This window comes from Neofelis nebulosa, chromosome 4 (assembly GCF_028018385.1).
Source record: "Neofelis nebulosa isolate mNeoNeb1 chromosome 4, mNeoNeb1.pri, whole genome shotgun sequence".
In the NCBI taxonomy this organism is placed as follows: domain Eukaryota; kingdom Metazoa; phylum Chordata; class Mammalia; order Carnivora; family Felidae; genus Neofelis; species Neofelis nebulosa.
The window spans coordinates 91,412,835-91,438,223 of record NC_080785.1 but is presented as its reverse complement, the minus strand read 5'-3'; the positions used below and the strand labels follow the sequence as shown (position 1 = coordinate 91,438,223).

At 38.4% G+C, this 25,389-nt stretch overlaps 1 protein-coding gene and 2 long non-coding RNA genes across 3 annotated transcripts in view; 2 read left to right on the top strand and 1 right to left on the bottom strand.

The window, feature by feature from the left end:
* Window positions 1–579: 579 nt before the first annotated feature.
* On the bottom strand, window positions 580–1,901 carry LOC131509538 (uncharacterized). Its single transcript, XR_009260562.1, has 2 exons — window positions 1,380–1,901; window positions 580–1,193 (listed from the first exon to the last, which is right to left on the bottom strand). It is a non-coding gene; the product is annotated as an uncharacterized LOC131509538 (long non-coding RNA).
* A 305-nt stretch (window positions 1,902–2,206) lies between these two features.
* Window positions 2,207–25,389, top strand: part of NAMPT (nicotinamide phosphoribosyltransferase) — a 39,407-nt gene continuing 16,224 nt past the window's right edge. Inside the window, exons 1-4 of the mRNA XM_058725374.1 lie at window positions 2,207–2,609; window positions 17,488–17,644; window positions 19,003–19,106; window positions 21,521–21,649. Coding sequence (XP_058581357.1) covers window positions 2,553–2,609; window positions 17,488–17,644; window positions 19,003–19,106; window positions 21,521–21,649 — 447 coding nt within the window. The 5' untranslated portion in view covers window positions 2,207–2,552. The remainder of the gene's footprint in view (window positions 2,610–17,487; window positions 17,645–19,002; window positions 19,107–21,520; window positions 21,650–25,389) is intronic.
* On the top strand, window positions 3,193–10,591 carry LOC131509535 (uncharacterized). The gene is made up of 2 exons (XR_009260559.1): window positions 3,193–5,324; window positions 5,679–10,591. It is a non-coding gene; the product is annotated as an uncharacterized LOC131509535 (long non-coding RNA).

Below are 25,389 nucleotides of genomic sequence, written 5' to 3'. Positions count from 1 at the left end.
GAGTGGCAAACTTTCATAGCACTCTGAGGGATACAAATAAGGAGCTGGATGCCCAATTCACCCTGCTTGACTGGCTATTTGGTAGGAATGGTAGATTAATCCAGGGCTTGGAATAAAGTGAAGGGGCCCAAATGAGTCTTTGTATTGACATTATTTGTCATGTATGGGTACTCACGAGAACAGTTTCTCAGAAACTTTTACATGCTACTAGATAAACATACTAAATGCTAGCTGTTAAACTGTCTTTCAAGGGAGGCTATTTCAAAACGAAATCTAAACTTTGTATTTGGTAATAATTTCATGGTTCTAAACCCCAATTAATTCAAAATTGGTCCTGCATTAAGCATGTAGGTAGTTACATACAGTGTGCCTGATTCTGTCTTAGAAAAATGGTGATTTTCTGTTGCTAACATATCTTCTTTTCCTCTGGAGATGGCGTTGATGGTTTAAGTCACTGATAATGTGTGTAGGCCTTGTGACTTTCTACATTTAACAAGCAATGTCAATGAAATACTAACATTTTTGCTTGTCCTGATATTAAACTTTTTCACCTTAACAGTGCAAATACAACGCCAAGACTGTAAGATCAAATTTTATTTTGCCTTAAAAAAATGCTACCATAAACAAAGCCCATTTTGTAATCAGAACCCTATTTTTTTCCTGTGTAAGGCAGCATAGAACAATGGTCAGTTATACATACATGGATTCCAGGAAGCAAAGCCAAAAAAATTTGTCATTTAAGTAAAGTAGGTTATGGAAATTTTAAAATGAAGAAACAAGCACCAAATTAAGAGAGGCATACAGGATCATCTTCCTTCTTTGAATCACACTGCATGACTTAAAATTTCCCAAAATAAAAAAATTTTAAATAATTCACTTAAATGTTTTAACAAGTTATTTTCCCCAGTAAACACAGTCAACCAAAAAAAAGCCTCTTTTGTTTTCAACCTTTTTGCTGAAAATTACTCTAAATGTGTTATTATTTACTACTCTGGTGAGTGTATTGTCACTACCTTGGTATCTCACCACTTCCATGATCTTTGCCTGTACGGACTCCATACATGAAGGTGACTGTCCAGAACCTGTACTTACTCCAAGACCATAGTCTAGACCGAAGTTGCTATTAATTGAAGAGGTCTCCGTTTTCTTGTGATGAATTTCTCCATTCACAATGTACCCGTTTCCACCCCACTCTGCAGATAAAATGAGAGATTTTCACTAACTTGAAAAATAGTCTGTTAAGTCCCTGTACCAGTTTTCACTGAACCGTCCCCTCCATGGCTACTTGTATCTTGTCAAACCTAAATCTTACAACTAAAAAAAAAAAAAGAAAAGAAAAAAGAAAAAAAAAAAAAAAAAAGGCAGCACCAGCTACTGACCATGTGGACAAAGGAAATCTGTTTCACGTAAAAATGCAACCACGTATAGGAACTGCGCAAGTGGATGGTCTGTACTTAGATGAAGTCATCTGACGTCGTTTCCCTTGCTTCTTATTTGGAGGTTGCCAAACCATTTCCCAAGATTTAACGATTCTAACAATGATGAAAGTCAGTTTTGCACCGTGTCAAAATCTTGGCCCGTTGTCGTTTACTTCTGGGCACTATTAGATTCAATCAGGCCTTGTACTTTCATTAGATGTGAGGACTGAATTCAACCCCCGCCTTCCCGCGCAGGGTATTTTCTCTGGGAAAATATCAAAACATCATTCAAAGGATCAAAGAGCTCAGCCACACAGTCGGAGGAAAGCGGAGTCGATGTGGCAGAGTAAAGGGGCCCCTCAGACCTTATTCCTCACCGCAGATCTTCCGATTTTAAAGAGTGGGTTAGAAGGACCAGGAGGGACAAGAGGGATGGAGGCAAAAGGTTCGCTTTTCAATCCCAGCCGGAGACAAAGGTAAGTAACTGCACGGGGGGGGATGGGGAGAGCGGCAGAGGGAGGCTCCTCGGCCCCCAGCCGGGTGGCGTGACTTCTGGAGGACTCAGAAAACGGGCCAGGACTGGGTAGGACGGGAAGGTGTCACGCGGCGGGCGAACCGGCTAATCGCAGAAGGAGCGAGGCTGGGAATTACCCCTCCCCCGCCCCTCACCGTCCCGCCGGGAAATGAAACCGAAGCAGGAACACAGATCCCCGGCCGGGACTGCCCGGCAGCCTCCGGTTTCCCGGAGCCAGCGTGCGGGAAAAAGAGCGCGTGCCTCACGTCCTCTCCGCCCAGCCCCGCCCCCCCCGCGCGTTGCGCACGCGCGGCCGCGCCCCGCCCCTCGCCTCTGCTCCGGGATGATGGGGCGGGGGCGGTGAGCCGAGGTGAGGAGTCGGTCGGAGTCCCTGGGCTGAGAGCGCGAGAGCTGCCGCCGCCACCACCCCCCGCCGCGTCACGGCTCCCGGGCCCGCCCTCCTGTGGCCCCTCCTCCCCACTCCGCTTCCCCCCTCTTCTCCCCCGCCCCTCCGGCCGAGCGGTGACTTAAGCAACGGAGCGCGGTGAAGCCCATTTTTCTCCTTCCTCGCCGCCGCGCTGGACACCTCGCGGCGCGTGGCCCGCACACTCCCGCCCGAGATGAATGCTGCGGCAGACGCCGATTTCAACATCCTCCTAGCTACTGACTCCTACAAGGTAGAGGTTCGGGGCGGGGGCAGGTGAAGGGGGAAGAGAGGGCGCGTTCGGGACGAGCGCGGGGCTGTGGGGCGGGGGGCGGCCGGTCTGGGGTCGTGGCGCTGCGCGAGCCCGAGGGAAGAAGCGGGCGAGTGGCGGCGGCCGGATGAGGCAGGTGAAGCTGGCGCCGCAGTGGGGAGGAGGTGGATGGAGGAGGGATGGAGGGATGGACGGCAGGAGGCGGGGCTTTGGGGTGCGTGGTTGGGGGGGGCGCGGCGAGGGGCTGAGGCGGGCCCCAGCCGGCGCCGCCCGCCTGCCCGCCGCTGGGCTCGGGGCTCGGGGCTCAGGCGGTTGTGGCGGGGTCGGGGCCCGGGAGGCTTGGGCGTCACCGGCCGAGCGCACGCTTTCCCCAGGAGCTCGGCCTTTTGGCCTTGGCCGGGTCGGATTGGGCCGGCCTGGGCGAGGGCTCTGCCGAGGAGAGCGGGTCAGTTAGGTAACGGCTCCTGGGGCTCGGCCCTGGAGAAAGGGAGTGGGGTTTGAGAAGTGGGTTTTCCCCGCCAAGCTGAATCGAGTGCACTTCCCCGCCCTTGCTGAGCAGGTACGTCCCTTCCCGAGGAAGAGGTGGGCGAGGACCTAGTAGGGGTGCTAGTAGGGGTGCCGCAGCAGCCAGCCACGTTCCTCTGCCTGTGGCCGGGGTGTGGAGGACACCTATCTGCCCTCGGGAAACATGCTGGATTCCCTCGTCCCACTCCACTGGGCTCCTTTTCAAACTCGTTTGCTCCTGGTGATCACTCGTGCTCCTTATCCCTGTTGTAAAGGCCGATCCCCTGCCCTTACTCCATTAGGGTCACTACAGGATTTCTGTGAAAAGGAATGTGAATCACGAGTTAAATGAACTGTAGGTTTAACCCTGGAGAACTTAGAGGAGTGGCACAACACAACATTGTGTTAATATGCCTATTGGACACTTCAGTGTATTGCTGCCCCATTAATTTTGTTTGAAACCCACACAAATTAGTAAAGGAAAGAATGATTAAAGGAAAATGTGGCAAAGTTTTTCCCCCTAGTTTCCAAATTACGTGAAGTAAACTGAACTATACTTTGCTAAAGCTTTGTTGGCCAACACACTTAAAAGATGAAATGTCAGGCCAGAAAACCCACTTGAACAAAATAAAGTTCAGTTTTTACTTGACAGTGTGGTGGTTTGAAATACAAAGGGAAAGCATATTTTTGGGTTTTGTTGTGAGGTTTTGCTTTTTGTTTCTTTCCTTAAATTTAATTGGACAAAGTATTTTGGAGAATCCCGTTTTACTTAAGTTCTGTTTTGTTCATTTCTTCCCAGGAGTTTAAGATTCTACTAACGATAATTTAGACGGGTAGTTACTTAAAACAGAGCCAAGTTTCCTTAACAAGTGGACTTTTAAATTGAATTTTAAAGTGGAAATCTACACCATTGCAAGGAGATCAAAGTATTATCAACTATGGTTTTCTAAGCCTTAAAACCTTCTCTTGTCTTAGGTCCTAGCATTTTGAGTATCTTCAGTAGTGATTTTAGAATGGTCTCATTCATAGTTTTCTCTTAATTAAATTTTTTCACCCAATTTTTTTCCTAACTAAGTCTTTAAAATGATTTCCAATTTTTATAATGTGGTAATTTAGGATTTGATTGAAAATGGGAAATAGTTGATGGGTCTAACTTTTAAAAACAAAATGAGTGTAAATTCCTTTAGTTTGTGGTTCCTCGAGCCATTATACGTAAGGAATGTAAAATTCCCTTAACATCAGTTTTCTGGGATGCTTTTAATTAGAATGAATTACCATAAAGTTTTCTAATCTAGCAGGGCATACTTAATGCACTAGTAAAATTTGTATCTCTTTAATAGCTTATTCCTGCCCGTTTTCAAATCAGACTGGTATATTTTATTCTCTAATATGAAGCCTATTTGTTTTTTATATGTTTTTAAGTTTTTATTTTAATTTCAGCTGTTTAACATACAGTGTAGTATTCATTTCAGGTGTACAATATAGTGATTCCATCACCCAGTGCTCATCACCCAGTGCTCATCACAAGTGCCTTCCTTAATCCCCATCACCTATTTAACACATCCCCCCCGCCAACCTCCCCCTTGGTAACCATGTTTGTACTCCATAATTAAGAGTCTGTTTTTTGGTTTGTCTGTCTTTATTTTCTCCTTTGCTCATTTGTTTTGTTTCTTAAATTCCACATATGTGTGAAATCATGATATTTGTCTTTGACTAGTTCACTTAGCATTATACTCTCTAGTTCCATCCATGTCTTCACAAATGGCAATATTTCATTCTTTTTCATGGCTGAATAATCCATTGTGTGTGTGTGTATACACATATATACACATATATGTATGTATACATATATATGTACACACGCACACACACCACCTCTTCTTTATTCCTCAGTGGAGGAACAGTTGGGCTGCTTCCATATCTTGGCTATTGTAAATAATGCTGCTATAAATATAGGGGTGTATGTATCCCTTTGAATTAGTGTTTTTGTGTTTTGGGGGTAAGTACCCAGTAGTAAAATTACTGGATCGTAAGGTAGTTGTATTTTTAACTTTTTGAGGAATCTCCATACTGTTTTCCAGATTGGCTGCACCAGTTTGCATTTCTACCAACAATGCAAAAGTGTTCCTTTATCTCCACATCTTCGCCAACACCTGTTGTTTCTTGTGTTGTTGATTTTAGCCATGTTGACAGGTGAGAGGTGATATCTCATTGTAGTTTTGATTTGCATTTCCTTGATGGGGAATTGATGTTGAGGATCTTTTGATTTATCTTTTGGCCATCTGTATGTCTTTGTTGGAGAACTATCTGTTCATGTCTTTAGTCCATTTTTTAATTGGGTTATTTGTTTTGTGGGTGTTGAGTTGTAGAAGTTCTATATATATTTTGGATTCAAACCCTTTATTAGATACATCATTGTCAAATATATTCTCCCACTCAGTAGGTTGTCTCTTTTAGTTTTGTTGATGGTTTCCTTTGCTGTGCAGAAACTTTTTATTTAGACATAGTCTCAATAGTTTATTTCTGCTTTTGTTTCCCTTGCCTCAGGAGACATATCTAGAAAGAAGTTGCTACAGCCAAAGAAGTTACTGCCTGTGTTCTAGGATTTTTATGATTTCAGGTCTGACATTCAGGTCTTTAATACATTTTTAATTTATTTTGTGTATGGTGTAAGAAAGCAGTCCAGTTTCATTCTTTTGCTTGTAGCTGGCCAGTTTTCCCAACGCTCTTTGTTGAAGAGACTGTCTTTTTCCCATTGGATATTCTTTCCTGTTTTGTTGAAGATTAATTGATATGTAGTGGGTTTATTTCTGGGCTTTCTAATCAGTTCCATTGATCTGTGTATCTATTTTTGTGCCATACTGTTTTGATTACTACAGCTTTGTAATATATCTTAAAGTTCAGAGTTATGATGCCTCCAGCTTTGCTTTGCTTTTTCAAGATTGCTTTGGCTATTCGGGGTTTTTTGTGGTTCCATACAGATTTTAGAATTGTTCTACTTCTGTGAAAAATGCTGTTGGCATTTTGATAGAGATTGCATTAAATGTGTAAGTTGCTTTGGTTGTATAGACATTTTAACAATATTCTTCCAGTTTATGAGCATGAAATGTCTTTCCATTTCTTTGTGTTGTCTTCCATTTCTTTCATGAGTGTTTTACAGTTTTCAGAGTACAGGTCTTTCACCTCTTTGGTTAGATTTATTCCTAGGTGTCTTACTATTTTTGGTGCAAATGTAAATGGGATTGTCCTCTTAATTTCTCTTGCTGCCGCTGCAGTATTGGTGTATAAAAATGCAAGATTTCTGTACATTGATTTTGTATCCTGCAACTCTGCTGAATTCATTTATCAGTTCTAATAGTTTTTTGGTGGAATCTTTTGTGTTTTCTATATGTGGTGAGACCATGTCTTCTGCAAACAGTGAAAGTCTTACTACTTCCTTACCAATTTGGAAGCCTTGTCTTTTAGTTGTCTGATTGCTGTGGCGGGAACTTCCAGTACTGTATTGAAAAAAAGAGGTGAGAGTGGACATCCTTGTCTTTTCCATGACCTTAGGTGAAAAGCTCTCCATTTTTCCCCATGCAGGATGATGTTAGCTATGGGTTTTTCACATATGGCATTTACTGCATTGAGGTGTATTCCCTCTAAACCTACTTTACTGAGGGATTTTATCATGAATGGATGTTGTACTTTGTCAGATGCTTTTTCTACATCTATGGAAATGATCATGTGGTTCTTATTCTTTCTTATTTGTGTGCTATATCACATTAATTGATTTGCGAATTCTCAGCCACTCTTGCAGCCCAAGAATAAATCCTACATGATCGTAGTGAATAATTTTTTAATGTATTGTTGGATTTGGTTTGCTAGTAATTTGTTGAGAATTTTTCATCTGTGTTCATCAGAGATATTGGCCTGGAGTTAGTGGTGTCTTTATCTGGTTTGATATCAGAGTAATGCTGGCCTCATAGAATGAATTTGGATGTTTTCCTTCCTTTTCCATTTTTTGGAATAGTTTGAGAAGAATAGGTATTAATTCTTTTTTAAATGTTTGGTAGAGGGGCACCTGAGTTGCTCAGTTGGTTAAACGTCTGACTTCGGCTCAGGTCATGATCTCACAGTTCGTGAGTTCGAGCCCCACATTGGGTTCTGTGCTGACAGCTCAGAGCTTGGAGCCTGGAGCCTTCCTCAGTTCTGTGTCTCCCTCTCTTCTGCCCCTCCCCTGCGTGCCCTCTGTCCCTGTCTTTCTCAAAATTAATAAACATTAAAAAATTTTTAAAAATATTTGGTAGAATTTGCCTGGGAAGCTGTCTGGTCCTGGCCTGTTGTTTGTTTGGAGTTTTTTGATTAGTGACTCAATTTTTTTGCTAGCAATAAGTCTGTTCCAGTTTTCTGTTTCAGTTTTGGTAGCTTATACGTTTTTAGGAATTTATCCATTTCTTCTAGGCTGTCCAATTTATTGGTATATCGTTTTTCATAATATTCTCATAATTGTATTTCTGTGGTGTTGGTTGTTATTTCTTCTCTCTCATTTGTGATTTTATTTATTTGAGTCCTTTCTCTTTTTTCTTGATGAGTCTGGCTAGAGGTTTATCAATTTTGTTGAGTTTTTCAAAGAATTAGCTCCTGATTTCATTGCTCTATTCTATTGCTTTTTTTAGTTTCTATATCATTTGTTTCTGCTGTAATATTTATTATATCCTTCCTTATGCTGGTTTGGGGTTTTGTTTGTTCTTTTTCTAGCCTCTTTAGGTGTAAGGTTAGGTTGTTCATTTGAGACTTTTATTGCTTTTTGAGATTGTCGTGTATTGCTTTAAACTTCCCTCTTAGAATTGTTTTTGGTTGCATTCCAAAGGTTTTGAACGATTGTGTTTTCATTTGTTTCTGTGTACTTTGCAATCTATTCTTTTATTTCCTGATTTACGCATTCATTGCTTTTTAACCTCCCTTGCCATCTTTCCAGATTTTTTCTTGTGGTTGACTTCTGGTTTCCTAGCATTGTGGTCAGAAAAGACGCATAGTGTGTCTTTGATCTTGAATTTGTTGAGGCTTGTTTTCTGGGCTAACATGTGATCTATTCTGGAGAATGTTCTGCGTGCAATTGAAAGGAATGTGTATTCTGTTTTAGGATGGAATGTTATGAATGTATCTGCTAAATCCATCTGTTCATTCAAAGCCATTGTTTCTTTATTGATTTCCTCTTTAGGTCATCTGTCCGTTGATGTAAGTAGGGTGTGTTAAAGTCCCTTATTATTATTGTATTCTTATCAATTAATTCCTTTATGTTTGTTATTAACTGTTTTATGTATTTGGTGTTCCTATGTTGGAGGCATAAATATTTACAATCGTTATATCTTCTTGTTGGATTGTCCCCTTTTTTATTATATAGCATCCTTTGTCTCTTGTTACAGTTTTTGTTTTACATTTATTTTTGAGAGACAGAGAGAACGCACAAGCGGGGGAGGGGGCAGAGAGCAATGGAGATGCAGAATCCAAAGCAGGCTCCAGGCTCTGAACAAGCTGCCAGAACAGAGCCCAATGTGGGGCTCAAACCCACGAACCACGAGACCAGAACCTCAGCCGAGTTGGACACTCAACCAACTGAGCCACCCAGGAGCCCCACAGTTTTTGTTTTAAAGTCTACTTTGTCCGATAAAAAGTATTGCTATTCCACCTTTCGTTTGACATTATTTGCATGGTAGATGTTTCTTCATCCCCTCACTTTCAATCTGCCAGTGTTTTTAGATCTAAAAGGAGTCTCTTGCAGACAGTATGTAGAAGGATCTTGTTTTTTATCTATTCTGTCACCCTATATCTTTCGACTGGAGTGTTTAATCCGTTTACATTCAAAGTAATTATTACAAGATATGTATTCACTGCCATTATTTTTTTGTGATTGTTTCTGACGATGTCTCTGATTCATTCTTGTCTTTCTCTCATGGTTTTCTGGTTTTCTTTAATATATTTGGATTTTTTTTTGTTTGTTGCATGTTTATTAGTGGTTTTATATATGTGCTTACCATTAGGTTTGTACGTAACCTCTTTGGCATATAGTAGTCTATATTAAGTTGATGGGCGTTGGAAGTTTGAACCCATTCTTTACTCCTCTCCTTCCCACATTTTAAATATACATTCTCATATTTTGCATCCTTTTATTTTGTGAGTTCCTTGACTGATTTTTTACAGAAATACCCATTTTTACTGATTTTCTGTTTCCTACCTTAATACTATCCCTTCTGGTCTCTGTTCTGCTCAGAGACTCCCCTTTAATATTTCTTTCAGGGCTTGTTTGGTAGTCATGAACTCCTTTAGCCTTTGTCTGGGAAACACATGATCTCTCTTTCTATTCTGAATGACAGCCTTGCTAGATAGAGTATTCTTGGCTGCAGATTTTTCCCATATAGCACTTTGGAACTAACATGCCACTACCTTCTGACTTGGAAAGTTTCTCCTGAAAGATCCACTGATAGCTGTATGGGGTTTCCCTTGTATGTTACTGCCTTCTTTTGTCTTGTTCCTTTAAACATTGTTTCTTTATTTTGCCACTTTAATTACTATATGTTTTGGTGTGGATCTGCTTTTGTTGATTTTTTTTTGGAGGGTCCTCTGTGTCTCCTGGATCTGGATATCTGTTTCCTTCTCCAGGTTAGGTAAGTTTTCAACTATTATTTCTTCAAATATATTTTTCATCCCCATTTCCTCTCTCTTCTGGGATTCCTATAATATGAATGTTACTATGCTTGATGGAGTCATTGAGTTCTCTAAGTCTATTCTCGTTTTGCGTAATTCTTTTTTCTCAGCTTGATTACTTTCCATTGCTCTGTCTTCTAGATTATTAGTTTGTTTATGTTCTTCCAGGTTGTTGCTCATTCCATCAAGTGTGTTTCTCATTTCATTTACTTAGCCCTTTATCCCTTCTAAGTTATTCGTTATTTCTGTGTTAATGGTCTCACTGATGCCTTCCACTCTTTTCTCAAGTCCAGTGAATGTTTTCATGATCATTACTTTAAATTCTCTGACATGTTACATATATCTGTTTCACTTAGATCTCTGCCCATGGCCTTTTCCTGTTTTTCATTTGGAACAAGTTCCAAAATGTCTTCTCATTTTGTCTTAGTCTCTTTGCCTGCTTCTCTGTGTTAGGAAACTGAGCTACGTCTCCTGTTCCTTGAGGGTAATGGCCTTATAAAGAAGAGGTCCGATAGTGCTCTATTGTGTAGTGTCCCCTGTTCCCCAGGGCCTGGCACTTCTGGGAATGTCTCCAATGTGTGCTGCATGTGCTCACCTGTTGTGTCCTTTAGGCCAGTCATCTATAGAGGTTCTCTTTGTCTGCCATGGGCAGTATTTGGTCCCTAGCCTGAATGTGGTGCATTTTAACTAGGTGTGCTCTGTTCTGTTTGTGAAGTGAGACATGTCACTATCACCAGTAGAACTGAGGCCCTGCAAATCTCCCACCTCAGGAAGTGCCATGTGCTCAGGGTTTGGCCCTCTTCTGGGCGAGGGGGCCCAAAGTGCTAGGACTGAGGCAAATGTGAATGGGAGGGGCAATTCCACCCAAGTGCACAGTGGCAGGGGGTCGTGGGGGCTTGGTGTAAGCAAGTTAGGTAGGGAGTGTGGGTGTTGCACTGGTTCCCACAGGTGGCCCTGTGCTTATGCTGAAGGGCAAGGGGAGTGAAATGGCTTCTGCCAGGGCCTTTGTTCCCAGAGGAATCTATCTATGAATGCTGCCTCTCTGGGACATGGTCCAAGATGAGCAGATAACCTCCCCACTGTGTGCCCTGGCTGTTTTGCAGATCACTGTTTTTTCACACTGTATGTTCATGGGCTGTTTGCCTGCCTTTTCTATAGGAGCAGGGCAGTGCCCTCAGCTGTATCCCGGCCAAGCCTCCTGACCTTTAAAACTCCAGGCTTTAAGCCCTGCTGATTGCAAGAACTCACAAAATTTGGCTCCTCTCACTTTCCAAGCCAAGTGCTATGGGGATTCATATTCCTCCGTGCTCCCTTGTGTGTTTGTCTGTCTGTAGCCCTTCTCCCTTCCACCATAGCGGCCACGATCTGTTTCTCCCAAACCACGTCTCCATACTTCTGCCTTCTTTTTTGTGGCCTCTTCTCTACCTTTAGTTGTGGGATTTGTTCTCCCGCCTTCAGGTAAATTTCTAGGGTATTTAGTATGATTTGATAATTATCTAATTGTTTTGGGACAAGGAAAGCCTAGGGTCCTCTTATTCTGTTGTCTTCCAAACTGGTCTAATATGAAATCTTTTTAGTAAGATTTTTAATATCCCCCCAAAAAATATCCCTTAAGAGCATTTAGTCAGGTTGATATGTTTTATACCAATGGTTTACAACAGCACAATAAAATACATTGTGTATTCCATACTAATATTTTTAAATTTTATTTGCCTTATTAGTGGTCTTTATAGGCTATATCCCATTTTTACCTTTTTATCTTCTTAGATGAAAAGAGACAAATCAGAATCTTGATGTTAGAAGCAATGAAATTTTTATTTGGCAATTAAATGAAACTATTAGATATCCTTATCAGCACTAACAAAGTACTGGCTAGTTACAGTAGTGAACCTAGTGGTTTTAGACATGTTGATGGATAAGAGAATAACATTGATTTCTTTCTAAAACTGAAGAAAGAATAGTTGGTCGTCTAAGGACCATAAAAAGGTATTTTGCAAGTAGTACGATAGTGCTTAAGCACATGACAACACAGGTGCTTTGTTTGTCCTTGTATCCTCTCCAGAGGGTTCATTTCTATAATCACATACTATATCATACATAATAAGGAACTGAGGAAACAGGTAAATGTGGTTGTTTTTCCATTTTCATCCTGGGTTCCTGTTTAATCATTTCAAAATGGCATAAAGCACAATTATCTACTGGGTTGTATTTACATTGTGCTAGGCCAGGTAAGGAAGGGTGCATTGAGGGGTGTTAGTCACTGCGGTGCTTAAAAGGCATTTGGAAATTTTCGTGAAGGAGACAGGTCAGGTTTCTGTTTGGGGGTGGAGGGTTCCCCACCTATCTCTGGGGTAGCCAATGATTAGTTTACAAATAACTGGCTCATTAAAAGATGCATTTCTGTTCCTTGTTCCTTTTCCTTCTGTGTGGATAATGTTTGTAACAATCTACAGCAGAGAATAGTTTCATTATTTCTGAACATTTATCCTGTTAGATAAAAATGGAAGATGTTGTCAATTAAGTTGAAAAAATATATATAGTGTATAACAGTAATCTCTAAGCAATTTACACATCACCCATTGTTATGAAATGTGTATTAAAGCATATCACCCATTGTTATGAATTGTGCTGTCCAGCGTGGGTTGCTTCTCAAAAGGTCATTTGTAAACTGGTTATCTAGAACTCAGCCCATTTTCATCAATTCATTTAATAAATATTGGAGATCTCCTAGGTATTTAAAATACAAAAGATGGCTCTTAAAATTCAGAATGGGTGAAAATTGTTTTTAGAGAAGTTACAGAAGATTATATAATTTATGATGATGAGGCACCCAGGGTGGCTTTTGTAAAACAGATTTTGCTGTCTCATTAATGGCGAATAACAAACCTTAAAGGTTTGGGCTTTTTGGAAAAAGAGTTGGGGATAGATGAGAATCCTCTCACTGGCAATATTGTCCTGGCTGGGACTTTAGCAACCCAGTGTCTTTCTCTGACCTGTCCCCATTTTTCATAGTTGCTTCTCTTTCATTGCTTCTGATTGGGCAGCTAAGTTATGTCACAGCGGCTCTCCTGGCAGCCTAATCTTTGTAAGGAGTGGAGGACTGTTGGAGTTTCTATGTCAAATTACCTGTGCATTCTTACAATGCAGTTTCCAGTAAGGTTTATACTATAAATTATAGGAAAAGCCCGGGCAATAGAAATAAAATCTTGTATGTAAGTTATGAATATAGTTCAGAGGAAGATTAACTTAGATCAGTAAAGTTTTATGAGATTTTGCAAAACAAAGATACCAGAAGCTGGTGTCCTCTTTGTCAGTTGATTAAATCTTTTTCAAGGGTGCAGCCAAAAAAGTACAAATTATCAAACGCTCTGTGCCAAAGAGGTTTAAGGGAAGGGGTAGTGTGATTATAACTGATTTGACAATTTCCTCTCTCCCCCAAAATGTAATCCAAATATTTTTAAGCCATACTTTTGAAGTTGTTATCGCTTCAAAAGCCAAAGAGCAAAGAATTATTTTCTGTGGCAACAGAAGTATTTCCAGGACTTGAAAAATTTTTTAAAATGTTGAAAAGAAGATTGACTGATTGATTGATTTTTGCTATTTTAAGCACAGTAGCATTGAAGAGACATAAAGTTTTAGCCATTCATCGTAAGGCTGAGTGGATCGTCTTCTGAGTGCCCTTACAAATTTTGGAGATAGTAAAACTTATTCTGTGGCATTATACATGTTACCCCATGTGCTCGTATATACACGTGGTATTGTTAAAATTTTGGCTTATGATAATTATTTAGCTGTTAAAATTATAACTGGTAAAGTAGGTTAGTAGTGATTGCCTTTGGACATGTGATCCCATTATGAGAGGAAAGCTCTTGAAAAGACACCAAATAGACTTTATGGAAAATCTGGAGAAGCTCAGGAAAAAGTTAAGAGTCTGCTCTCACAGAAAGATTCTATGCAACTTAAATATTTCTCATATTTCTCTTTAAATGTCATACTTGGGACAAGGATATTTACCCTAGGGATTATAATTTTTAGAAGCTTTTCACGAAGTAAATCACTCACATGACTGTGAAATTAGGTTCTGTTAAAAGAACTGCATTTTCTTGTGTGCCTGTGTTCTTTACCACACATGTATTTATGTACTGGTAGTGCTCTATTAGCTGTAGGAAAATCATGCTAGTTTAGGAAACATTTTTAGGAATAAGGTTTGCTGGGGATATTATGAGAAATTAGCTATTCTCATCTTATAAAAAATGCTAAGTTTACCGTAGAACCATTTTTCCTATTGATAGAAGCTAAAGTAGTGCTAAGAAAACCAACGTGATTTAAGAGCTTCTTTTGTGTAGTTTAATTTTGAATACTGTGAGACTTTGTTAGCATTACATGACATATTTAAAACAGCTCTAATCCATTCCTTCCACAGCCTTTCCCATCTCCGTAAACGGCACCCTTATTCACCCAGTTGCTCAAGCCAAAAATGTAGGAAACAGTGCTAATCCCTCCCCCTTATTATCCCCCACATCTAGTGTTTTAGCCTAATTCTCCTTTACCTCCAGATGAGCCACTGCTCTCACCTAAGCTAGTGTTTGGTGTAGTAATCTTTTACCTGATGGTCCACCTCATTATCCACCTCACTGTCCAGCTGATACTTATAAAATATGAATCAGATCATATTCATTCCAGCTTAAAACATCCAGTGGCTTTCTATTGCACTTGATGTAAAATTCAAGCTCCTCGTGGTTGTCTGTAAGCCTTACATGATAGTGTCTCTGCATCTCTCTGACCTTACCATGTATGTACTTCCTCCTTCTCTGCACCTCTAAGAACCAGCCATGCTGGCCTTCATCGTGTCCTGTCCCTTACGTCAGTGTGTCTTCTATCTCCTTGTTGTGTAGGTCACATGTCACCATCTCGGAGAAGCCTTCCTGGCCCCCTATTTACAGCAGTCTCTCAGGCCCCCTCTGGCCTATCATTTTCTTTTAAGTTTCCAAACCTCCATCTGTATCTGAAATTATGGTGTTTTTATATTGGTTTTCTCTGACCTTTCAGCCCTCATTAGCCCTTTGAGAATAGAAACTGTCTCAGTCCATTTTATTTCCCCATCCTCAGAATCTGAAACAGTGCCTGATATATAGTAGACACAGGATATATATTTGTGAATGAACTATTTATAAAATAACAATTAATTAATGTGATTTTCTGCTGTATCATCTTATTTTCTGAAGGTTCCCAGGTTCAGAGAGACCAGCTTAGCAGAAAGTAAAATGAAGAGGATAGTAAACCTACCAGAACTAGAATCATTGTAAATCATCTTTTGGCTGTATTTGTAGAATAGTATTTACTAAGAAGCTCGGTTTAAAAATTTCCCCGATTTAAACAATGGTATAAGCCAATACAAATATATCTAACTATACTATTTTTTCTATAAATGTATTGGGTGTTCATTGGTAGGTGGTTAATGGTAAATTAGATTTCATGGTTAATTACCTGAGAATTAGCTGCTTTAACAGTTTAGTTCTTAAACCTAGAGAACTGCAGAACAGTTCTCTAAAGCTGTCCAAAGAAGATGTTTTTTTAACGTTTGTTTATTTTTAGAGAGAGAAAGAGCAAGTGTGCACAAGCAGGGGAGGGACAGAGAGAGGGAAAGAGAATCCCAAACAGGCTCCATGCTGTTAGCATGGAGTCCAATGCAGGGCTCGATCTCACTAACCCGTGAGATCATGACCTGAGCCAAAATCAAGAATCAGACATTTAAATGACTGAACCATGCAGGTGCCCCTGTGCTAAGGTTTTAAGTACCATAATTAAAAAACATGGCAGAAGTAAAGCTTTAAAATTATAAACATGTTCAGTTATTGGCCAGAACTGGGACTCTATTTGTCTGATCGAAAAATTTTAGTATACTTTTAGACCAAAGAGGAGAGTTAAATGCTTTAGGGACATTTCCATTCAGCTTTTAACTGTTTGGTCTACTCAGAAGATTCATTTACCTTCTCATACTTTTAAATTTGATGTAGAAAAAGTAAATTTATAAAGATGTACCTTTGAGTATCTGAACTGTAAAAGGTCACGCTAACTCCTGAGAGTCACAACTATGAATCTGGCTTTTATAAACTTGCATGATGTGATCCAGACCTTCCTTCAATTTTTACTTCATCATAGTTGACTTTTCTACCTCACTGCTTATTCCCACTAAAGGAGTTAAGAGTTATTTAGATTGTAAACTGGGCATTTTCATTTTTATGTACTTCTTGGGTAAGTTTTTAGATAGTGTTCTCTTTTTCTAATCAGTTGAAATAGGGTATCGTTCATACGTATATAAATGTTTTTGCATTTTAGTGAATCGGCTTGAAGATTTAACTGCTTTGGGTTTGGCTTTAGCTATTTCACTGAGCTGCTACTTCAGCTTCCAGTGGTATCAGTCTCTAGGTTCTAACCTTGAAAAAAAACCCTGGTGTAGTACTTCTAGGTTTAAAATTGACCACCCAGTTGCCTTCAAGCAGTGTACGGGTGCTGTTTTCATAGAGTGACAAGTTGCTTCTGTTGGAGCAGAAACATTTATTAAACATTTGTGATCTTTTTTTCTTTTGCTCTCTATATAGAGTATGTTCATCTTAGAATTTTTGTGCTAAGCTACAAAGGTTAAAGCCAAGTTTCATTGGGATTAAGATTGTGCAACCAAACAAGGAAAGCATTAGTTTCCCTTAAACTGAGGATCAGAGCTAACCAGGAACCATGGTTCATGTCACAGTGGTCATTCATGAAACTTGTGCTGCAAAGATTATTCCACCATGACCTACCTTACCACCCTGTACCTTAAGTTTTAGGACATGACCATTCCTAATGTTACAACAGAGCAAATACACATTATTCTCCCAGTTATTTTCTATAGGTAAAATGTTTTAACCACATTAAAATATTTTTTAAAAAATCCAACTATGATGAACTCACTTTTTTTCTTAAAACAAAGATTTTCAACAATGACTCTTACCCATATTTATGGAAAAATTTATAATACTCATTTTTATGCTCCTAAGGATTTGATGTTGCATTGGATAGACTTATTTCCCAATTTGGTGGTAATTGGAGAACAAGTAGTATTATGTATGAAACAAGATATGTTTTCTCCTGCTGTTGCTTTCATCCAGGTTCCATGTGTTATTGTGAAGATCAGAGTCATTCTCCCTACCTGGCTGTACAGATGAGTCCTGGGAAGCATTGCCTATTGACTTCTCAAACATACCACATTTAGATAGTAACAGTACCACCCTCTTCCAGTATGTTCTTTTATATCCTGGTTATGCCCCTGCCAGGCAGCTACGTCTCTCTTCCCCTGAAGGAAGACCATTCCCCAAGATCAAATGAGATAACTTTCTTCAAACTTTATTTTCAAGTGCCTGTCCAGCTTAGAAGCCTCCTACTTCCTTAAGTTCATTTGATTTGTTTATAAAAGTTAATACTCTCCTGTGGTTTTCAAAGTAAGATAGTGAACATTAAAAGTATCCTAATAAGTATGATACTTATTTTTTATTCTTTACAGCCAGGAAAAGAAGCTGATGAATAGCAAATAAGTTTAGTTTCTTTGGTTTTAAATAATTTCAAGCCCTTTCAGTCATGATTTCTATTCTGTTCGAATGTTTTCTAACTCAAGTATTGCTTTCCCCTTTAGGTTACTCACTATAAACAGTACCCACCCAATACCAGCAAAGTTTATTCCTACTTTGAATGCCGTGAAAAGAAGACAGAAAACTCAAAAATAAAGAAGGTGAAATACGAGGAAACAGTATTTTATGGGTTGCAGTACATTCTTAATAAGTACTTAAAAGGTATTATTTTTCCTAGTACATTTCAAACACTGCTTTTATGTAAGCTCTTTATAATTTTTCTCCTATATTGTTATATTCTTAATTTAAAGGAACTCATTGAACAGTTTAATTTTGATATTTACTAAATTATTTTGACTATTCTAGGTGTTTTTTTTGAATTGTAAAAAATGTGTTAATTTGAACACATAAATCTTATAATTTGGTATATGTGATTGGTTCTAAATATGAGAAAGGTTTTCTGAAACTAATAAACTTGGGAATAAGTTTAGAAAAGTCAGTAATTTTCTGAGGCTAATCTGGTATGTTAATAGATTTTAAGTCCTTAATTCACAGTAGAGGATTCATTATTGACCTGGGAACTCATTTTGAATCATGGTAGCAATTAGAATATTTTTATCATAGTCATTTTTATCTTAAAGGCCTATTTTTCAGAACTACCTGATGCTGCGGCCTTAGTCTCAAATGTATTTTAAAATGGAAAACCCCCAAAATAATTTCTGTGCAGTTTTATTTGAAAGTCCATTTCTAGTTTGTTTTATAATGGTATTTCAAGGACGGTGGCGGGGGGGGGGGAACAGTTCCCAAAAGTTTTATACATTTTGGAAAATTTCATCTCTGACCTTTTGAAATAAAAATAATCTCAGAATTGAATACAGATTAAGTTGAATTTTACACAGATAAAAACTGAAAATTTTCCATAATCTTGACAAATTTTTAAGACTGATGTCATGCTTCAATTTTACAGCTTAAAAACTTGATACAACATGACATTATTAATTATACCTAAAATATACTGACTACCTATTACAGGCCAGCATTATGCTAAGTGCTTCCTGTGTCTTAACTCAGTCCTCACAATCCTGTGAGTGGGTACTCTACTATTACCCTAATTTTACAGCTAAAGATAACTAAAAGTGTACTTGAGGAGCAAAAACTTAAACTTAGTAATTGTGAAAATTATTGGATTATCACCCCTGAAGACATCCTTTATGAATAAAGCAAAAAGATTCACCTGGAAAATTATCTGTATCAAATTTCAAGAGTATTTAAATTAATAGTGAGAGAAAAAACACATCTTAGAAGTTAACTTATTCCTGGGATTAAGAAAAAAAATACTCTGTGTAATAGTTGCTTCTGCACACCTGTTTTTCAAACTGGAAATTAACATAGGGTGAGTGATCAGAAGTTCAGATTCCATTTCTGGCTCTGCTGTTGACTCTGGGTGATCATTTAATCTCTCAGTTCTTGTTTTTTTTATCCACAGAATGGTGAAATAGGTAGAGACATGAATCCTACCACAGCTCAGCAATTCATAGAATGCCTTTAGAAATGTAAACAGGAAACGTTTGTCCTTTTAGGTAAGGTTGTGACCAAAGAGAAGATCCAGGAAGCCAAAGAGGTGTACAGAGAGCATTTCCAGGATGATGTCTTTAATGAAAAGGGATGGAACTACATTCTTGAGGTAAAAAATGTTTTTAATGTTTTGCTCTACTTTGGTTTTTCTTTCAGTTCAAAATTTCTTACAAAGGAATTTGAATAGAAGACTGTTCTATAATTACAACTTTTTTCTGTCTGGCCCAAATTTAAGAGCTATTTTAGACATTCTTGGGAAAAGTTAAGGGTAACATTTAAATATTTTTTTATGGTGGCAAATAATTAGTATATAGAATCTATAGCAGGTCTCAGTAATTTGTTGTAATATAAACAAATGATAATTTAAACTTTTTTTTTTTTTTTAACATTTATTTATTTTTGAGACGGAGAGAGACAGAGCATGAACGGGGGAGGGTCAGAGAGAGGGAGACACAGAATCTGAAACAGGCTCCAGGCTCTGAGCTGTCAGCACAGAGCCCGACGCGGGGCTCGAACTCACGGACCATGAGATCATGACCTGAGCTGAAGTCGGCCGCTTAACCGACTGAGCCACCCAGGCACCCCTAAACAAATGATAATTTAGATAGTGTTTTTCAGAAAGGTGATTTCCTCTTTTCTTTGAAAATATTAGGAAGGGGCATCATTATTTGGCAATTTTGAAATTTTGGTCTATTTTCTTGGCTGTAGCTTATCTAAGGCAATAGATGCAGTGAGTCTATCATTACCCAGTACTTCTAGGAAATTTCCCTTACTGAATAATTGGAATGGTTTGGTGTAGATCCATAAAGTTGGCTTTCATTCTTTATTGTACTATGATATTAATACCTAGCATGTTTGGATCAGTTACTTAATTTTGAGCATCCAAAGATACGGGAATTGAGTTAGAAGAGTTGAATGGTGGTGATTATTATGAAGATAGGTTGGGAATGGGATCTTTAGGCATCTTGGCGCGTTAAGTGTTAATTCATTTATATCTTAAAAACAAATGTCTTTTCCATTGTAGACTATCATCAACAAAATAATTACAAATACTTTAACTTTCAGGCCTATGTTGTCATACTGAGTTTTACTATTTTTTACTTATGGGTCTTTGAAGAAGTCAAGTAAGCACTCTGTGGTATAATTTCCCCGTATCTTAAGTAAGGTCAGTAAAATCTGGGGGCTAATTCCTACACTTACCCTATTTGGTTTGTTGGGAAGAGAATAGGAATAGATAAGTGTTAGGCTATATATAATTCCCAGTAGCCAGGGTGATAAATCTTTTGATTTTTTTATGTTCAGAGAATCGCAGGGATCTAACCTAGAGATGGTCTTATCTAACCCTGTTGGAAGAATAGTCTGAGATGAGAAATGTTGAATGACTTACTCACAGTCTGAGTCCAGATTGTTGAGTCCGAGCTGGGATTTCTAAGGCAGTATTCTTTCTGCTGTATCGTGAGACTTCCAGTGCTTCTCATTAAACAGACTTTTCTTTTATCTATTTACCTGTCCCAAATCACATAAAAACTACTAGGATTTCTGAAATAATTTGCCTTCCTAGCCAAAATGTAGCCACAGCCCTTACCTTTAAAAGAAGGGAGGCGTAATTAAATATCTGATCACATAGTCTGTAGCAAATATGTTGCAGCCTAGTTTTGGAGAGAATTGTTGTACTTGGATATTCATTGCCAAAGCTCTAGAAAGTATACTTAATGATTGGTCTATCCACTCTACGAAAACAGAATAAAGGGAAAACCTGCTTAAGGTTCTTGTAATGTCAGGGACCTCTCTCTCTTTTTTTTCCTTTTTTTGTTTGACATTATTTTGTTCGCGTTGCTCTTTAATAGTAGTCCCTTATTTTATCTTTTAGTATTTAGCTTTTGTTTTACAAAAATGGCGACTAGAAGAAGGAGTGTTCTTGGAAAATTTTTGGAATATGTTGGAATAAACTCTTCTTTTTTTTTGAAATCTTGAGAAAAAACAACTTTTTTGTTTTGACCAGTTTGAGATTATCTCTGTCTTCTGGTAGAAATGTTCTTAGCAGGGGCGCCTGGGTGGCGCAGTCGGTTAAGCGTCCGACTTCAGCCAGGTCACGATCTCGCGGTCTGTGAGTTCGAGCCCCGCGTCAGGCTCTGGGCTGATGGCTCGGAGCCTGGAGCCTGTTTCCGATTCTGTGTCTCCCTCTCTCTCTGCCCCTCCCCCGTTCATGCTCTGTCTCTCTCTGTCCCAAAAATAAATAAAAAACGTTGAAAAAAAAAAAAAATTAAAAAAAAAAAAAAAAGAAATGTTCTTAGCAGAAGTACTTGGACTACATAAAATGTAAAAATTAATGTCGGTGTCTAAGCTGTTAAATCATCTTAGCTACTTTTAAGAGAATGAGGATATTACTAGCAATATAATAACATGTACAATTGCAGTTTCTGTGACAGTAAGTTTAGCTTCTGTAAAATATGAAGAACCTATTAAAGCAGGTATCTGATTATCATTTGCTGAATGAATAATTTCATTATTGTCTTTTACCAGAAATATGATGGGCATCTTCCAATAGAGATAAAAGCTGTTCCTGAGGGCTATGTCATTCCCCGAGGAAATGTTCTCTTCACAGTGGAAAACACAGATCCAGAGTGTTACTGGCTTACAAATTGGATTGAGGTGAATTGTTTTGTTTTGTTTTTAATTTTTATTTAACATTAATTGACAGATACCATATGTTTTCACTCTTATGTGGATCCTGAGAAACTTAACAGAAACCCATGGGGGAGGGGAAGAAAAAAAAAAAAAGGAGGTTAGAGTGGGAGAGAGCCAAAGCATAAGAGACTCTTAAAAACTGAGAACAAACTGAGGGTTGATGGGGGGTGGGAGGGGGGGAGGGTGGGTGATGGGCATTGAGGAGGGCATCTTTTGGGATGAACACTGGGTGTTGTATGGAAACCAATTTGACAATAAACTTCACATATTGAAAAAAAAAACATTAATTGAAGATGTAAAAACCATTCAACTGGGATTCTATAGAATGTTTTAAAATTGCTGCTGATAAAGCTGTGTAATCTACAATTTACTAAATCTTTCCAGGCCTTAGTTTCCTCATTTAAAAAATGACAGTTGAACTAAATAATCTTTAAGGTTCCTTCCAGCAAAATCTAACATTCTAAGACTTTATCTGTGTGAAATTATTAAGAACTAGTACCGGTAAGGCTCAGTTGGCTTCCATCTCTTTTGTTGCAATCTGAAATCTATGTTGTCATAGAAAAAACTGAGAAAAACAGCACAGGTATATTTTTAGTAATCTAAGATATTTTGTGGATATTCTGTTCTAATTATACAAAGGGAATTTTGTTCAGATTTTTAACAGCTTTCTTCATTATCTAATCAGTTTAGAGCTGAGGCTTTACTACCTGATATGTCTCATCTAAACACACTCAACACTTGCTGATTGATCATTAAGTCCAAAAAGGAGGATACATAATAGACTCTGAGTTTATATTGCAAGGCTTTTTATTTGTTTTCCTTTCATTTGGACCCAAGCAGTCCTGTCTTCACGTGCTCATAGTTTTGATATTATTTACATATATAACCTAGTTAGCTTCTCAACAGTTCGATTTAGATTTTATCTATTAGAGGAAATATTCTAGAAAGTGACTATAGAAATATCACTTTTCTATCTGAGAGGTGTTTTTTACTTAGTGCTTAGAACGGATTCTTTATCTTAATTAGTTTATTAAGCTCATTTGTTGTACTGTAAAATAATACATTTGAGGTTATTTATAAGGACTAGAAAATCTAGGGGAATTAAGAGGTCCAAGAATGTGTTTGAAATACAATTTCTAAGTTGACAGAAAATTTAAAATTTCTCTTTATGGGACATTAACTTATAGTAGGCTAATAGGCCCAGAAAAAAATGTTCAATTAACCAAAATAATGATTTTAAATGGTTTACTGCTGTGTCTTAAAACTTTGAATTAACTGTGAACTCAAAGTAAAAGAAAACTTATCTCATTATTAGTTTTTGTACAGGTGTTACAGAATTTGTACTGGGAAATATGTGATTTTAAGAGGATGGTATTATTAAAAACACAAGAGTAAGTGTTCTTAACCACAACATCTTGTCTACCCATATATCCTTTTACCTTCAATGCCAGAAGAGCCCAAACAGATAAACCTTATTTTGAAAATCATCATCACTTTTTTCACTTTTTCTGTTTTCTGATTGAGGGTTTAGTCAAGAAGTACTTTTCCCTGTGTTTGATGGAATTCCCATAGAGCAGACATATATGGAGGACTAGTTCCCAGTTCACCTGCCTCATGTATGTTTTTCTTTATCTTCAGAAGGTGAAAAAAACACCAGCCTTTGAAAACAACCACCACCAAAAACCTGTTGTCATAATCATTATTTTGGTGTATTTCACTAAAACATAAAGTTAAAAAATTTTATATATAGACCCCTTAGAGGAGTAGTTTGTTAGCAAATAAAGAAATACCACTTTTAATACAAGAATTATTAAATGTGGGGTGCCTGCGTGGCTCAGTTGAGTGACCAGCTCTTGATTTTGGCTCAGACTTTGTGAGATCGAGTCCCACTGATAGTGCGAAGCCCGTTTGGGATCCTGTTCTCTCTCCCCCACTCTCTCTGCCCCTCCTCTGTTCTCTATCAAAATAAATAAACTTAAAAAAAATTTAAAATAAAAAATTTTTAAAGTAAAATCCAGTGTGGGAGTGCTGGTTTTTGAAGGGAAAAAACATACATAGGTACGTGTTTTTATTTGCTTCTGCAACAGAACTTCCATCAAATTTACCTTCTATTCTACTAATGTATATGATTTTAAATAACTTCAGTCCTTGCCAGGTATTTTTATCTAAGCCACAGTTGTTTATGGTCTGACACAATCCCTATTTTAGTTTCTGACAGATCCTGTGTTTTATAAAAAATTGTGTTTACACTAGATACCAAGTCTCCAGAAGAGACTTTTTCATAGTAACTTTGCATCCTTTGTGGGTTTCTGTTGTGAGGGTTAGAGAAGATTTATCCTAATCTTATCCATCCCCAGCCCAAGTTTACCACCATGTGTATGAAATCTGTTACCAAATCCAACAAACTTGTTATTTACAAACTTAAAGTTGTTCTTCAGGCAACCCTTGTTTTGAAACATTTTAAATAATAGTGTTCCTTCCAGTAACCTCTCCCAGTGTATGTTCAAAGTTACTAATAATATCCTTTGATTGTTACTCACCATACACTGAATTTTAAAACCCACTAAAATTATTGGATTGCTTTAGCAATATCAATACTGGTGCTCGAAGAAACCTTAATTCTCGTCAGATTTCAAAACCTGTTTAAAAGAGCCTAAAGGTTTTGCAAAGGTGTCTCAGACTTACAAAGGGGCTGAGGAATGAACATATTGAGCTAAACTTAACTGTTTCTTCCAACCAAAAAGCAAAACAAAACCTTTTTGCTATTAAAAAGAATTGTAAAATAGATGGTGATCTCACAGTTTTACAGCACATGCAGAAATGTTTCATGTGACTTTTTTTTTTAATTTTTTTTTTTTTTTTTAATGTTTATTTCTGAGACAGAGCATGAGCGGGTGAGGGACAGAGAGAGAGAGGGAGACACAGAATCTGAAGCAGGCTCCAGGCTCTGAGCTGTCAGCACAGAGCCCGATGTGGGGCTCTAACTCACAGACCGCGAGATCATGACCTGAGCCGAAGTCCGATGCTCAACTGACTGAGCCACCCAGGCGCCCCTCATGTGACTTTCTTAAAATGACTTGCTAAAAGCCAAGGATGTAAAGCATAACTCAGTTAATAGAATTCTCTAGTGCTAAGCAAAAGTATATCTGAACTAAATAACCTACCAGTAGTCATAATAGATCTAAGAAAAATTAGGTCCAAGACTATAAAGAGGAGTAAATGAGTAACTTCTTTAGACCCAATACACCATTCAAGGTGTATTCCCGTGCTGCTGCATAAACTGTTTGATGCAGGTCCACATCAAGTAAAGAAATTGAAGATAGCCTAACTTACTTAGAAACTTCTACGGTGGGGCACTCAGGTGGTGGCTCAGTTGGTTGGGTGTCCAGATCTTGGTTTGGGCTCAGGTCATGATCTCACCATTTGTGGGTGTGAGCCCCGAGTCGGGCTCTGCACTGACAGTACAGAGTCTGCTTGGGGTTCTCTGTCTCCCTCTCTCTCTGCCCCTCCCTGACTCGTGCTTTCTCTCAAAAATAAAAATAAACTTAAAAAAAAATGTTTTTAAAGAAACTTTTATGGTAATTGCCTCAACATCCAAGTATGAGTGTAATATTATTTGCTTTGTGGCACTTTGGATAGAAACTAGGTAATCTGATGTTCTCTACTGTTAACGTCCTGCTGTGCTTATCCTTTGTGTTGCTGAG